General features: G+C 38.5%; 1 protein-coding gene across 1 annotated transcript; it reads left to right on the top strand.

Moving 5' to 3' along the window:
* Nucleotides 1-759: 759 nt before the first annotated feature.
* On the top strand, nucleotides 760-15,954 carry LOC136253003 (RING finger protein nhl-1-like). Its single transcript, XM_066045591.1, has 2 exons — nucleotides 760-843; nucleotides 14,953-15,954. The coding sequence occupies exons 1-2, from the start codon at nucleotides 770-772 to the stop codon at nucleotides 15,788-15,790; spliced, it is 912 nt and encodes a 303-aa protein (XP_065901663.1). The 5' UTR covers nucleotides 760-769; the 3' UTR covers nucleotides 15,791-15,954.
* The last annotated feature ends 1,007 nt before the right edge of the window (nucleotides 15,955-16,961 follow it).

Here is a 16,961-nt window from a genome sequence, read left to right as displayed (position 1 = left end):
TGCGTTCGGTCAAATAAAAATGCTCTTAGCCAGTTTAACATTTTCCCTTGGATCCCATAATGGTTCAATTTGTGTAATAGTCTGGGGTGTGATACTTTGTCAAAGGCTTTTGATAAATCTAGAATACCTACATCCACTTGGAGTTTCTGATCTGCTGCTTTGGCAAAGTCATCAATAGTAATAAGCAATTGAGATGCACAAGAATGATTAGATCGAAAATCAAACTGATTTTCAGCAAGGATATTGTTTGCTTCCAAATGGTGCATCATTTGACTGCATATCATTGATATGTTCCATAGTTTTGCACACAATACATGTTAGTGATACAGGACGGTAGTTCTTTGGATCAGTTTTACTTCCTTTTTTTGAAAATGGGACTCACATAAGCTTGATTCCAAGTTGATGGCAAAATTCCATCTGATAAAGATTGTTGAAACAGGTGAATTAAAACATGTGCAATTTCAGTTGTTGTTGCCTTTAAAAATTTGCATGTATACCATCTGGTCCAGGAGATTTGTGAATTTTGCAATTATACAACAAGTTGTATACACCTTGCGTAGTTATTTCTATGTCAGGAATTGATGTGTATAGCTCAGCTAGCCAATAAAGTATGTAGCTAGTCTAAAGTAAGTCAAACACTCATCCTATTGTATACCTTCAGAAAATGATCCATGATTACCTAAATTTCACTGTATCGAGCTGAAAGAAACACTGGTAGCTTCGCCCTTTCCGAGGACAAACTCACGTGACTCAGAAAATAATTATTAAAATGGCTGCCATACCATACGTTCACGAGGCAGGGATAGGAGAAACCAGTCTTCGATCTTCAGCTCATTGTAACAAGTGAGTGAATTTGTTACAACGATTATATAAGTAGTTCAATGAATATACTTTCTAGTGATAGCTAGGTGTTTTCGTGGACAGGTTGAAGCTGTTGTCACGCGACCGGCCGTCCGGCATCTCAGTTGCTTGGCCTAGCTAGTCTCGCGTAGCCAGACCACTTTTTTTATTCTTTTGTATTAGGTCACGTATACGTAGCCCGACCCATTTTTTTCTAGATTGCGGCTAACCGCGCTGCCGGGAGTATAGTACTAAAAAAACTCAGCCGAGTTATGCCCTTTAACCAGTAAAAGGTCTTGCTGTAAGGCTGTCCATTTTTATCTGCCAGCAGAGTAGCAATTATTCTTTTTGTACACCACTGAGGACCCATGCCTCGCCGGGAGTGCTAGAAAAGACATTAATGTCCCATGCATGTTCGAACTTTGAAATCAAGATACGCTTTCTGTCAGATGATTTGCTCCAAATGTTCATGTGAAATATAAATTTGTTCATAAAAAGTTCATAAATCCATGGTCACCCTCCAAAAACCAGCATGTACCAAGTCCACACTTTATAAATAGATGGATTTCTGGGTTAGTAGGGCACTGAAGAGCAAAAAATAACAAATAAATAAAAGTTCGTAGCCTGAGATTGCCAAAAGTTCATAGATTATTTCAGGTTCACAAACAAGACAAAAGGTTCATAAGTCTATGAACTTTATTCACAACATGGCAACACTGCTTTCTTTCTGCATTCCAAAAGCCATTTGATATATCAGATTGATGTGATTCCACTGTCAATGTTTGCAAAGTTGACTTCAACAGTTCAGTTAGCAATGTCCCAATTATAAAACTCATTGTGACAAATAGTATAGAGAGACCACCCACATGGACAAGAAAAGGCATGCTCTACTGAGAACTGAGTGCCGCACACACATCTGGAATGTAACAGTGGTGGTCCAAAACAGGAGGTCTAGCTAACGTATGCCACTTAAAGGCTGGCTTCCAAACCGCCTGCACATTGCCTGTGATTATAACTGGGGTCTTGATGGGGGAACTTTAAACAATGTGGAAACATACCTCACTGGTATCACAACAATGGGGCTGCAGCCATTGGGAGACGTTCAACCTTCCCATCTCTTCCAGCAATGCAGGCAAGACGATTTGTTAATGGAAGCAAACACCGCAGGCAAATGCTGGCAATGTTCAACATGAAGAAGCCAAGCATGATGCCTATGAATATACCATGCTTTGTAGAGTGTCACTACAATGCTTGTAATGTTCCATGTTATAACAAATTCAGGTGTACCTGCCTGCCTGCCTGCCTGCCTGCCTGCCTGCCTGCCTGCCTGCCTGCCTGCCTGCCTGCCTGCCTGCCTGCCTGCCTGCCTGCCTGCCTGCCTGCCTGCCTGCCTGCCTGCCTGCCTGCCTGCCTGCCTGCCTGCCTGCCTGCCTGCCTGCCTGCCTGCCTGCCTGCCTGCCTGCCTGCCTGCCTGCCTGCCTGCCTGCCTGCCTGCCTGCCTGCCTGCCTGCCTGCCTGCCTGCCTGCCTGCCTGCCTGCCTGCCTGCCTGCCTGCCTGCCTGCCTGCCTGCCTGCCTTCAGGCAAGCGTAATTCGATAACGGCTAAGACTATGGGTTTGATTTTTTCACTGTTCAATGTCGCTTCGTCCCGAAACATGCCTTTTGACATACCGCAATATGTACAATGCACGCATCATGGACTTACCTTTGCCCTCCTTTGTGTCCCATTTCTTTGTGCTAACAGCCCAAAATGTCGATTCACGGTAGCACGATACATGGCTTTCCTACAGTACATTTGTAAATAGGAATCATCCTTATTTTCTTTTTTGACTGGATTGATTGCGGAGGCAATTCTAACACTGTTCTTCATTTGTAATGCTATGTAATGGGCTGAACATAGCTTAAAGTGAAGCATAATGGCCGCTGCACTTTCAAGGCAGCTATTGATAGTTGGGGCATAGATTTAAGCAGCACTACATGCCTCTAAAATCTATTGTTGGTGGAGCGCCAATCATCATATGTGACCGGATTTGCGAAAAGGTACCTTTTTCACACACAAAATTTGACCCATTTTTTGAACTTTGAAGTTTCATAACTTTTGTATCTTTGCTTATAATTGCCTGAAATTTTCCATGAGTGCAGCTAAAGTATATGGCTACATTTTGATACCAAGAGCAAGTTAATCAGTATAATGAGCCAAGTGTTACATCATTTTGTTTGCTGGCATGTAAAATGTGTGGAAAAGGTACCTTTTTGCAAATCCGGTCACATATTTTCGTGGTGTCTGGATTGTTGCAGAGGTACTTCTTCTACTGTTTTTCATCTTAAGCGCTGTGTAATGGGTTGAGCATAGCTGAAATCGAAGCACAATGGCCACTTCACTTTCGAAGCAGTATTTGATAGCTGGGACATGCGCTCAGACAAAAACATTAATTCTGGCGCCATCCTTTCTTTCAATGCTGTATGCGTGGGTTCACCAGTCATAATAATGTTACAAAAAAGTAACCAAACAAGTTTAAGGAATAATTAGGATTTTAAGTTTGATTAGGGATAATAAAATGAAGTAGGGAAACAAGGGAGGTCGCTTACACCTGCTTATATACTAGTAAACATTTAATCCCTAATTTAGTCTTGGTCTTGGGTATAGGGTTTAAATGTTCACTAGTATATCTGCAGGTGTAGGCGACCTCCCTTGTTTCCCAAGTTTTTTCTATGATCTCCAATCAAACTTAAAATCCTAATTTTTCCTTAAATGTGTATATATATATATGTAAAATATTATTTGCATGAGGGGTTTGCCTGATATGTATGCCCAACAGCCTGAGGGCCACAGGCCTGAGGTCATATACATCAGGCGAAAGCCGGAATTCCCATGTTACAGCTAATATGTAACACAATTATATCAGGCTGATAGCCTGCACAGAGCAATCAATGTCCCAGCCAATAGAGGTCAACTTACGTCATGTAATAGCTGTAATGTTTTACAGAACTTAGGTCTCTTGGGCATACAAGACATGGGACATTCTATTAGCATCTCGAAAACCACTGATATAAATCAGCTACTGAACGAATATGTTGTTAATCACTATATACTCATATTGTCTGTGGAGTATTGTGACTATATATAGCTACTGTGACTGGTGAGGCGAATTTCACATTCGACCAAAAACTTCTTGGCGGCTAAAGCATACTTAGTCACTGACTTTTCTTAAAACAATAGTGCTGGATAATCTTCTGGAGATCTGAAGTGCATCTCTTATTTTCACATGATTGCTGATATTTCTCGTAGATTGTCTATTACATGACAAGGTCTGACCAAGATATTAGTTTCTCATCCTCCGGCAGTGCAGGAGGGTAGGTTTTTTATTACTGACTAGGTAGTTCAATTAGCTAGCAAAAATGGCTCAAAATGCAGTTTTCTTAGACTGTTCTAGCAAGGTACCAACTATAAAAGGTGTTTATTGGCCTACCTTAGCCACCAGTGGTGCTTGATGAGGTAGAAAAACGGCAATGCAGGTGAGGATCAGAAACTAATAATTAAGTTTATGTACCGTACGCAAGGAAATTGTGACGTCAAAAATTTTTGACGAATTTGACGAATCGGTTTAATTCGTCAAATTTAAATTCGTCAAAATTTTATAAGCGCCCTTAAAAGTACAGGTTTTTCCTACAATTTCTTGATTTTCGTCAACATTTTATTCGTCAAATCTGCTGAAGTCTGAATTCGTCAAATTTTTTTACGTCTAAATTTCCTTGTGTACGGTAGCCTTAGCCTAATGTTTTCAACTTGTAGGATAGCAAGGATAACAAAACACTCTCCGTCTGAGTGGTTTTCATGGGAAATCCAAGTTGTACATGCATACTATAATCACATGAGTCTATATAATCACTTCCCGGATGTAGCCCAGACTACATTTCATATGTAACCCAGGTGTACATGGTTCCTTTGATCTGAGGTGTGAAAGTGTTATATATATATACCACACCTGTGGTTGAGATAAAAAGCACCACACTGTGGTATATAGCTGATATACCATAGCAAACTGTTGATATAGCATGCTTTGTGGGTACATTTACCATATATGGTACATTCCACGAAAATAGGCATGAAAGTTTGGTGGTATTACTGTGGTGAGTTGTGACAGGCAGGTGTTACTCACCAATACACTTCCAGGGGCTATAGCAGGCCCTCAGTCAAACCACAATTGTAAAAGTATCCAGATAAGTGAATTGCTCAGATAACTGAAGAGTATATATGACCAAATTTTGGAAAGTCACCCTTATGCTCACAATCAAGACTCACGGTAGTGAGTCGCGCGGCCAGTAAAGCAGAAACGTGCGCCGCAGACAATAAATGACGCGACCACTATGTGAGGATTTTACAGGAACGAACGTTGTCAAATTCGGCCGTCCTGTAACTCACCCGCCACTTACGCTATCCCTCTGAAACTCTAGAGTTGAACTCATCGTGTCACTAGTAACTACCACACAAGCAGTGAAGCAAATCCATGCCGATTGTTTCATGATCGAGATTGCTGACATCAAAGGGGAAGTTTCATTTTTTTTTTTTATCGCATGCGGTTAGACGCAACCGCAGGTGTATGCCTTGCGTTCCTTTGTGCATTCCAAACATTGATTGCCCTGCTATCGCTTCAGTATTCACTCAATCGCCTCAAGATTCACATCATCGATTTCACCATACATGATTACCCTACCGTCGTAATTTCAGCACCAAACGAAGTTTCAGTCGTCCTCAGTCGACCTAGAGGCCAAATACAAATCCCAGATTGTTGTTTTCCGCAATACTCGCTTGGCATGTAGGGCAATGTATCTTTAAACTGTTCTAAAAGTTTCGTTCAGATTGAAACATTTGTTTTCGAGAATGGCTAGTTTGAAATTTGAATTTAATCGCCCGCACGTCATTTGCTCTCTAAGAATTTTACTCGGAATTTAAAGAATGACGCAGAGCACAACTGCGGTCACTGGGTATTGATGAACTGGCGCTCTATATGTAGTTAATCAGTGCATATAGCCACAAAGAAGTGTGCTGCCATAGATTATAGTCCACAGATATAATCTATGGTGCTGCATACCATCGTTCGTTTTTAAATTTGAATTTAGTCACCCCCACCGTGACGTAATTTGTCCTCTAAGGGCGCGGCTTAAAGAATGACACAGAGTACAACTGCTGTTACCAGTTGTTGACACAAGCTGCGAGTAATTAGCACATGTAGCTAGCCAATTGTCACCATGCATTATTGCATTTTATAACACCCCCACACAAAAATTACACATGTAATTACAACATACAGAGGACACATGAATACCAAACACTTTTCACAACAATAATGTAAGAATTGTACAATAATGACTGTAATATAACTGCTATGAAAATGTTTTCCAGTGGCCCGCCATGGTAGCAAGTCTCACATGACGGCATGTATATTCATCCAAGCACAATGGGAGTAACAAATAGGTACGATGACAAGTTAATATGACTCCATTTGTAGAATCCAGATGAGTGGGTGTCACTCCAGTATGTCTAAACAGTTAACAAACATTCCTGTTATAAATACGTGTTAGAGTTGCAATATAATAGTATAGTATTTAAATGCAACAATACATAGTCTCCATTGCATCACTATCAAACGACACTAAGTGGAGGATATTGTTGCATCTCTAGTATGTACACTCTATCAGTACAACCTGTCTTAATGGCCACCAGTATAGAAAGACAACCTCTCTTGAAAAGCCAATTCCAATTGAGAATTTATACACTATTACCTGCTTATTGAGTGAAGGTGGCAATAAACAAGTTCCATCGTAATTTATACACGTGATCTGATCCTGTATATTCTGTTAGTGGATGAGATCCACTTGGCCAGGACAAAGTGTGACTCAAATGTCCTAGATGATCCATACTCAACCCACTTATGACCCAGTGGCACAATGGAACTGAGTATAGAGAATACAACTATATTTATTTCTAAGATGTGTGGATGTGTGGACACATTACAACACATTACATGTACATACAAGACATGCTACATACTGTTTTAGCATTTCAAGTCACCACATTATGTACGGACCAGTCAACAATGCTTCATAGTGCCCATCAGTAAACCTGAAGAAAAGTTACAAAAAATAAAAATTCACATAAGTACAATGAAACCTCATTAATATGGCCAGCTGTGGAACCACAAAATTTGGCCTGAATAACAAGGTGGCCTTATTAATGAGGTCATAAAGTACTGCTTAGCTATATTTGGGATCTACTAGAGGTGGCCAATATAATGAGGTGGTCTTATTAAAGAGGTGGCCACTAAGTGAGGTTTCACTGTACATACAGTTCACAATCACAATGGCACATTCAGAGATTGTATTTAGATGGATGATACAGTAACACATTGTGACTTCAATACTCGTGATGTGTCAATGCTAGGCAGCAACCATATACACGGCACTGCCGGTGCACAACATCACACTTACTCGCACACACAATTTTGCTCAAGATTTTACAAATTGATAATTAAGAGGTGTGGAAACTAGCTGTTCGCTCGAAAGACTGTGTGGCAGCTGTTTTCCTTCTGTACAAGTGGCCACCAAGACAGGTCCACTGTGGATGAAAGCCAGGCATTAGATATTTGGTATTTCATGTGTTGAAGGCATTCCAGGGCTTCCAGTAGTCTCAAATCTCACCACAGTTTACCTCAGGCAGTGTTGTGGTCACCACTAAACCATCGGAATGCTGTGTTATGTTCATCTTATACTTGGCTACTATATTGTAGAACTGAAATGGATACTCTGAAAAATATATCCTATGGATAATGACTTCATCACTTTCTTCATCAGGAGCTTATAAGGACCAATAGTGAAACTTTTACACTTTGGGCTGACAGCCAACTGCCTAAGTCTGAAGCAGTGCCTTTGGTGCTCTAACAGATTGGCTGCCAGCACTCACTGTCTCATACGCTGTCACACACTAAATCCATCTCTATAGCCAGTTAGAACAGCATGCTTCTTACCTTTTTTAAGGCCGCAAAATGCAGCTACCTCTTTTAAAAGCTAGGTCAGAAAATTTTTGTCCCTATGACCTGAATAATGACCAGTTTTCACTGTACTATTAGTGATTAGTGATCATGGAGAACTATTTATTAAGATACTAAGATATACAAACGCTACAACCTCTAAATATAGCAGTAAATTTTTTACCCTGGTCCAATGTCTCGTATTAATAATCGTGAGAGACTCTACTGTGACACATACATGTTTATCATGATATGTGCTAATCGCCTTTTTCAATTAAGTTTTACAACACAAATACATGTATAGTCAATTGTGACTAAATCCCTTCAACACGAAAAGACAAGTAATGAGACAACCTTGGAGACAACAGCCTCAAGCCTATTCTGGTGCGCTAATTTAGTAGCTAGTAATATAAAATTTAAAGGCGTTTATTTACAACAGGACATAATTACGCGCCCTTCTATTGTCAGTCTCTATACATACTTGCCTTTTCTTTACTATTCTCATTTCATTTCACAAGATCTCTTGGCAGGGGCATAACTTCTTCACTTGAATTAGTCAATGCTTGAAGTAGATCGAGATACTCTAATAGAACAGTCACATTTCTACAAGTGCCATATTTTATATTGTAAAGTCTGTAAGTAGCTAGTAATTTAAACTATACAATCCGATGCTAAGCAGAACTTGTAACTATGCTAAATATTGATTGCTGTGTTACAGCTGTTTTGTGACTGCTCTAATAGAGTATCTTGATTGTTTTAATGCAGTACAAGATGAAAGGCAAAGTGTTATTAAGGGTTTACTAGTTAAAATGGGTGTTAGTTGACTGCAGTTGCATGCCACTAACAGGGCCGTCCAGAGAAATTAGAGAGCCCAGGGAAAAGAGTTAAAGAGGGGTCCAGTGGCAAGGAAGGGTCTAGATCCTGACTGCTCTATTAGAGTATATCGATCTTTCTTTAAACAGGTATTCAAGGGGCCCCTTTCGGGCTGGGGCAGGGGGCAAAATACCCCAGTTGCCCCTCCCCCCCCCATGTGGGCGGCCCTGGCCACTAAAATTACAGTTATATTTTAATATTCTGTCACTGTAATCTGGGGTTTCTGTCAAAACCATGGAAACTCACCTACTGTTATCAACAGTGCATTGCTTATTCTAACAAAAAGTATTGAAATCCCATCCAAAAACAGCTTATAGCTGTAAAAAAAGTGCGCGTCCAAGTAAAGCAGAGTTACCTGCGACAAAAAGTAATGATATCATAATGCGGCCATGTGCGAGGTGTGCAAGTTGTAAAATTAATATTAGCTAATCAGATAATACAATGTTATTGTTAAAGTGTTAATGAGAACTATGTGATGCTGCTATTTTTAAGTGTGTGAGCATCTTCATAAATGCCACACAAATTTAATTCTCAATAAAGCAATGTGTATAGATTCTCTGATAGCAATAAATAGTTTGAGTTTGGCCGTCTTTCCTGTATACGGCAATGCTATGAACAAAGGAAAGGTGGCCAAACTCAAACTATTTATTGCTATCAGAGAATCTATACACATTGCTTTATTGAGAATTAAAGTTGTGTGGCATTTATGAAGATGCTCACACACTTAAAAATAGCAGCATCACATAGTTCTCATTAACACTTTAACAATAACATTGTATTATCTGATTAGCTAATATTTATTTTACAACTTGCACACCTCGCACATGGCCGCATTATGATATCATTACTTTTTGTCGCAGGTAACTCTGCTTTACTTGGACGCGCACTTTTTTTACAGCTATAAGCTGTTTTTGGATGGGTTAGATTTTTGAACTAGCATGGTGCTGTTAATAGCAAAAAACACTTTTCAAAAATTTTTCTTGTAATTCAAGGTATCTATGGTTTATTCTACCCTTAAAGGTCCACTGAAATGGAAAATTCACTTGCCATTTTATTGAATAAATAGGTTGTTTGTATCATGCAATGCACAAAAACACATTTTTAATAATTCAATTATGTTGTTATACCAAGGTATTAAGCTAAAAAGTCTAGTTACGTCACATTGTGATGCAAGACAAAGAACCGCAAGTTCAATTACTACACATTTTGCAATGGGAAAGGTAGATAAACAGTGAAAGTCTAATGGCAATACCAAGCTCTCCTTTTCAACTTCATAGTGTTCCAAGATTACCTGAACATTCTGCTGGACAGCAATAGCGGAGTTGTTCTGTAGTTGCCTGTAGCTCAGCCTGTACTGCTTCACACTATCGAAGGTCGCCGGCTTTATTATGCTTCACTGAAGTAAGATTAGTTTGGTTTGTTTACAAAGCTGGGTTAGCAGTACTGTGAAACAAACAATGGTATCTATGTTACACTCTCCTGAGTCGCCTTTCTGCCTGGTAGGGATTATTCTTGCCAGTGGGGGCCAGTGGCGCCATCGTAATTGTTTCTCCTCGCATTTCTCTACCTCAATCCGCTGTATTGGACCCTTAAACATACTCAAAACATCCAAGAAATAAACTTAGACATGCTTCCCCCACTGTACTGTTGATTTACAGTCCCTTAAGGTTACAGAATAGTTTAAAATGTGTGGGCGGAACAAATTACAAAACCTGCTTTAAACCAAGCAGGGATAAATAATTTCAACAACTGTGTTGTGTTAGCAATACAACTAATTGTGCTTGTTTGTTTTTACTACAGAACAACGACTGTCCTTGGGTGTGTGGTCTACAATAGAGCAATGTTTTATAAAAACGCGCCGCCAAAAACCAGACTAACAGATTACTGAATCCTTATAATTTCAACACAAGTGGCTAAACAACTAAAATATCTAGGTCCTGTGGAAGCGATTTTTTAAGTTACTGGTAGTATAGACGTTTTATTGAACTTTTAGTAGCTTTTTAGAGTGAAACAAGCTCTTTGAAGGTTTGTATCTGAGTCACTGGGGAGAAACACGCCAAAAACGCTTCCACAGGACCTAATAAATTTAATATACAGTATCACTATGCCCCAGAAAAGCCAATAAAGCTACAGCTTTTGCTGTATTTGGCGGCGGAAAAACATGGTAGTGACAGCTGGAGCTGAGCGATGTACGGGCTGGCTTACAGGCGTTCTCGAACGTTCTTCACCACAAGACCAGCGTAAATTCATTTGTAGGCCTGTGACTAGCTGCAGTACAAGTTCTTACCATGTTTCAAGTTGTTATGGTAGATATGACGTGAAACTAAACCAAATCTAGCTGTACATGGACAGTTCTGTCAAACAAATGGCACCTCACGCGTGCTAAAGTTTCTTTGTCTGATGCATTGTGATGTAATATAATTGACTAACCACAATACACTAAATTGTATTATATCCACTAAACAAAACAAAATCTGACTAAATCACATGCACCAACCTATCCCACTAGTAGCAAGGATTGATAATAGCCAAAGTGTATTTTACCATTTCAGTGGACAAGTGGGAAATTGACTGATAATGCTATGTTTCATAACTAAATATTTAATTTGTTGAATGCACCCATAAGGGTGATTTTCCAAAATTCAGTCACATATATAAAAGTCTGTTAAAATACCATAACACTTACACTCAAAATACCCTAATAGAGCAGTCAATACTAATTTCAAATAAACAAGGGTGGCTATGGATAATGAAGGTAGGGTAACTGAGTACTTCATTAGCTACATTATACATGATACCGTATCTCTTTTGACAAGCATGCTGTATCCTTGCAGATCCAGTCACAAATCTCAAGATGCATGATAGTGTGTCGTGTAGCCAAAGAAAGCCAATGCATTTGGGCGAGCAACAGACAAGTGTGTTTTTTACAGGAACCAAAAAAAGCTTTTTTCAAGCCTTTGTACCTCAAACCCCATTTTCCACAACAAATTCCTCTCTTCCATTCCAAATTTGAGTTTAATCATCAGTCCTATGATTATTGAGATATGCATCTTCAAATTTTGTCTTATTTTCTTCTTATTTTCTCTTTTGCTGTTAATTTTACTTTCGCAAAACTTACAAAAAGTGCCATAACTTGCACAAGTCTTATTGGATTTTCTTTTCAAATTTGTAGGGTGTAAAGAGCATATTATACATGCGCATTTTATCTTCCAATATGTGTAGAATGGAGCAAAGTTACAAGCAATTTCCAAAATTGCAAGTGTGATTTTTTGTTACACATGTAGGGTAAACTACTGACAAAAACAACTTAAGAATTAGTAAGCAGATTAGCCGACCATCATAACACAGACCTTTTGTGATTTAAAAGTACTGAGAGTATTAGCTAAGAAGGAGATATAAAGCAAACACCAAACATGTGAAACAGGTGCCATTGAGATACTCTATTAGAACAGTCACCGAGAAGTTGAAAAAAAACATGCATAGAAAGCATCAAAAATTGTTTGGGGGTTTAAACCAGGGACCCCTATATGTCCGATCCCTTTACCACTCTGCCGCTGCTGTCAGTTGCTCATCTCACTTAATTTCTACCTCATAAATGGAAGTTATAGTTCACTACACCATAAAAATTATAGATTCATAGATCTGTCCATGGAAAATCTAAAACATTTTATGTGCACTGCATTGTAGTAGAAACTTAGAATCAAGGCACAAACCTTAATGGAAATCTGATCAGATAAAAACCAGCCACACATGATGCATGTGCCAAGCTGTATGAAAAAAAGATAGATAAAACCAGCATAGGCCTAGGTATACAAATACAAAAAGAAATGATATGTAATCAAAAGCAGCCCAGCTGTGAAAATGGTGTGGCCTTCCATTATAGGCTAGTATGAAAAAGATGTGATATCAAAGGTGCAATGATATTAGATAACAGCTTTATTCTGTCTATATTGTGACCAGCTAAGCAAAAACTGGTTGATTTCACAAAGTTCTATTTTGCTGTAAAAATAATAATAAGTGTTCCACTTTAAAAAATTATGCACATTTTAGTCACTTTGGTATGCAGCGGAATTCAGCTCTAACCTATATGGCAAGAAATTTTCATAAACTTTGTCGATGCCTTATCCACGAAATTTAAATATTTTACAGCCTGTTTTGTGTGGAAGGTGTATATAAATCGATGTCTCAACCATGAAAATTTATAATTTTACTACAATTTGACAATCCACAAAGATTAAATACCTTTAAACTTTCTTGTCCTACAGTACAACATCATCTTCGACTGTTCATGGAAGTATTAAAATCCTTTTTTGTGTGTTCATACAGCAAAAGGCACGTGAGTTATGGGCATTTATTTACAACAAAGCTTAAGAGTGGTCCACAATTTTCTGCTTTTTAGCAAGCGTACAAAGAGTACTCTTTTTTCTAAACCCCTCCCCCCAGCCCAAAGCGTACTGTATAAATGTTGACACATTGATGTATTGTAAAGCAGAACAAACACATGGATACTTTTTTAATATTGCAAAATTCATGTATATATGGTATTTGTTTTGTCTTTTAGGCATCTTATCATTTTGATGCTTTTGAAGCTGATATATTCCCTGGAAGTAACATTCCTACATATAGCGGGCATTAGTACCTGATGCACATTTGCAAATGTGTACATGGCTACACATCATAGAAACAGTTCTTGGCTATCTTCAATGTGTTCATACAGTACAAAACAATCCCAACACTGGCAGTTGCATCAGTAGTACTAGTTTGTTGGGTATTCACCATAGTCTGAGGTGGACTGGAGTCAGGAGTTGTGGGTATACTTTGCAGAGACAGGTTTTCTCTATAGGCAACCCGCAACTACCACAACTATGTAGTGTAAACAAATTAGTACCCACATAATCCAGCCTCCCATACCCAACAGTATTCCTAAACCCACAACAACACCTTCTGCAGGCAAAAACAAAAGCAACAAGTGGTGTAGTACAAGCTATTCCGTTGTAACTGTTTATCAGTGTTAATTGCTAGGCTAAGACTTAGGAGAAGAAAAGTAAGTGCTGTTATAAAAGTATATAAAGCCTGTAGTACGTGTTATGACGCTGGTAACCATCTTACCTGTAGATTCAATGAGCTTTATCTTTCCTTTCCTTTAAAAAGCTTCTTTTCATTGGTAGCTACCTTAGCTACACTACTGCTTTCCAGAGTTCGCCAAAGCACAATTCCGTCCAATCATGTATTGGCTTGGGCCCATGCATTAACAGCATCAGTTTGCTTTAGTCCACTGTTTATAAATGGACACTGAATATGTAGCAGTAGACGTTTACTACTAGAGCCTTATCACTGCATTCGGATTTCTCGCCAACTCACGTGATCGACATTTTTTAAAAAGCGTACATGCGATTTTACCCCCTCCCCCCTAGCGTACGGTTTGTACGCTCGCGAAAAAGCAGAAAATTGTGGACCACCCCTTACCATGTTTGAAATGACTTTCATCTTTTGTGCACTTGGAGGAATATAAGGAAAACACTTGATTAAGGTAGTTGCTGGTATTATAACATTTATTTCTTGGCCGCACCACATATCAGCTCCTTTAGTCAAAGGTTACTTTTATTTTCATGGACATGCCCTTTTTGTATACCCAAGCTGTTGTTTACTACATTTCTCTCAGATATTACTCCTAACCATGTGATGCACAATTAGATTAAAAGATCATCCTATGGGGATATACCCTAAACATGAAGATAGCAGCAATTTAGAAATTAATTTTTCAATGGTCTTTGTTAGAAGGTGGTTTTTATAAAGAGGTAACTAGCTGAAATTATCTAATTCACCATCATTCCCTGTAGTCCATTCCACCATTTCCATTCCTATATAGAAACAAAATTTAAAAGTTTTTATGGTTTTAAAGGTGGTCTTTGTTAAAAGGTGGTCTTATAAAGAGGTGACACAACATGAAAATCCAGTGTATAGAGAGTCACTAAAATTGTAGCTTCACATAATTATTATGTGAAGCTTCAGGGTTAAAATCTGCAAGCTGGTCACCACCTGGTGCAAACATCACAATAGTTTCCAATCAATGTGCAAACATCACAATAGTTTTCCAAAATTTTAGTCACATAATTATGTATGTACATCCATTGAAAAAATAATTATTTGCTCCATTAAAGTTTGCATTACAAATAATATTATTGATTAACACAATTGTGTATTGTTTTAGAGTGACAACAGCATTGAGAGACTACACTAAAATTGATGTACAAAATTGTCAACTGATCACAGGGAAGAGGTTTCAGTGTCCTCGTGATATTACCACCACCACTAATGATGATGTTGTTATGGTAGACTGGACCAATAATGAGGTAGTAGTGTTTGATAATAACATGAAGTTAATCAGATCATTTGGTCAAGGAAGTGGAGATAGTAAACTGAACAATCCTCTAGGTGTAGCTGTAGGTCACAATGTAATAGCAGTCAGTGAGTATGATGATCATGTGGTGAAGAAGTTTACTCTACAAGGAGACTATCTATCAAAGTTTGGCTCCTGTGGCAGTGGAGATGGCCAATTTAATAATCCTCTAGGACTAACATTTAATAGTAAAGGTTTACTATATGTGGTGGACAATAGGAACTGTAGAGTTCAAGTTTTTGATAATAATCAATTTTTATTCAAATTTGGCTCCAAAGAATCTAATCCAGGACAGTTTCGGTCTCTATGTTATATTGCCCTGGACAGCAGTGACCAAGTGTATGTGACTGACATTAATAGCACTGGGGGAATAATTGTGTTTAGTGAAGATGGTCACTTTATTAAGAAGATCAATTGTAATAATCCATATCCCATTTGTCTTACTCCTGATGATTATATAATAACTACAGATGGTACATGTAACGCCCTGACAGTGTTCAGCCCCACCCACCAGTTGATTACTAAGTTTGGAACATATGGAAGTCAAAGAGGACAATTCAACACCATCTATGGTATAGCAGTCAACAGTGTTGGTACTATCTTTGCTACAGAGTTTGTTAATCAACGTCTTCAAGTTATTACCACTTGACATCCAACATGGTGTAGTAATATTACAGGTTTAGTGTACACACTAATTAAATATTTTGGTAGTTTCCCCTATGTATATCACATAGTCAGTGCTTGTAACATTAATATGATCTTTGATGATATCAACCTGTTGTTGTATAATAAATGTGTTGATTAGATCTAGAGTAACAGTAAGGATGACTTAAATATTACAAGTAGCACTTTGAAAGATACAACACAGAAGTTGGTGATTCAATACAAGTGGAAAACTAAGGCACGCTATGGTATCACAAATACAAAATGTACAATGTGTAGTATGTAGTGAACAAATTCAAAGGTATGAAAACAAGTAGAGGTGTACCAATAATTGGATCAACTGTCAGCCTTGTTTTTGCATATTCTATTGGATTGGTAACATATAAACAAGCAGACAATACAGAACATCCATTTATGGGCACTCATGCTCTTTTAATATCCTAGCAACATCTGTTTATGTAATGTCAACTGGCGACTAAAGTCCCACACTGTCACTTTGTTAGAGATAAGGTCAATGTTACTACATCAGATTGGTTTTGTTTATCAGCTTGATAATAACACTATGTATTACCAGTTGTCGGAATATCCACTAATAGTCATATCATTGCATCTCTAATCAAAAATAAGGAAGATCCAGAATGGTTTACCACACTGTACGCTGGTGTGCACGTAGCTACTTTGTAATACATTACACACTCCCACATACACACAGATCACAAGTGGTCCGGACCGTCCGGTGTTACTTAAGATGGCTTATCAGGGGCGGATCCAGAGTTTGGAAAGAGGGGGGGCACCTTTCTGAAAAACAGTTGAAGACCAAAAAAAAAAAAAAAAAAGTCACGACAATAATAGCTAGTTATCCTTACCAACTATATCACGTCTGTTATGTAAAATAAAATCCTATTTATAGCTTCATAGGTAAGCTACACTGCCTCATGAACATTGTGACTGCTTTATTAGAGTAACTGACTGCTTTATTAGAGTAATTGACTGCTCTATTAGAGTATCTCGATCTTGTATGCAATTTCTTGAAGGGGGGGCATTTGCCCCAAATGCCCCATCCTGGATCCGCCACTGCTTATGTATTGTTCTGGCTGCTTGCAGTTAGTCTCGTGTGGCCAGACCGTTTCCGCGCGGCCGCTTATCGATTAGAAATT

This window comes from Dysidea avara, chromosome 4, assembly GCF_963678975.1.
Source record: "Dysidea avara chromosome 4, odDysAvar1.4, whole genome shotgun sequence".
Lineage (NCBI taxonomy): Eukaryota > Metazoa > Porifera > Demospongiae > Dictyoceratida > Dysideidae > Dysidea > Dysidea avara.
Note: the sequence above shows the minus strand (reverse complement) of the source record. Positions and strands in the feature narration are given on the sequence as shown.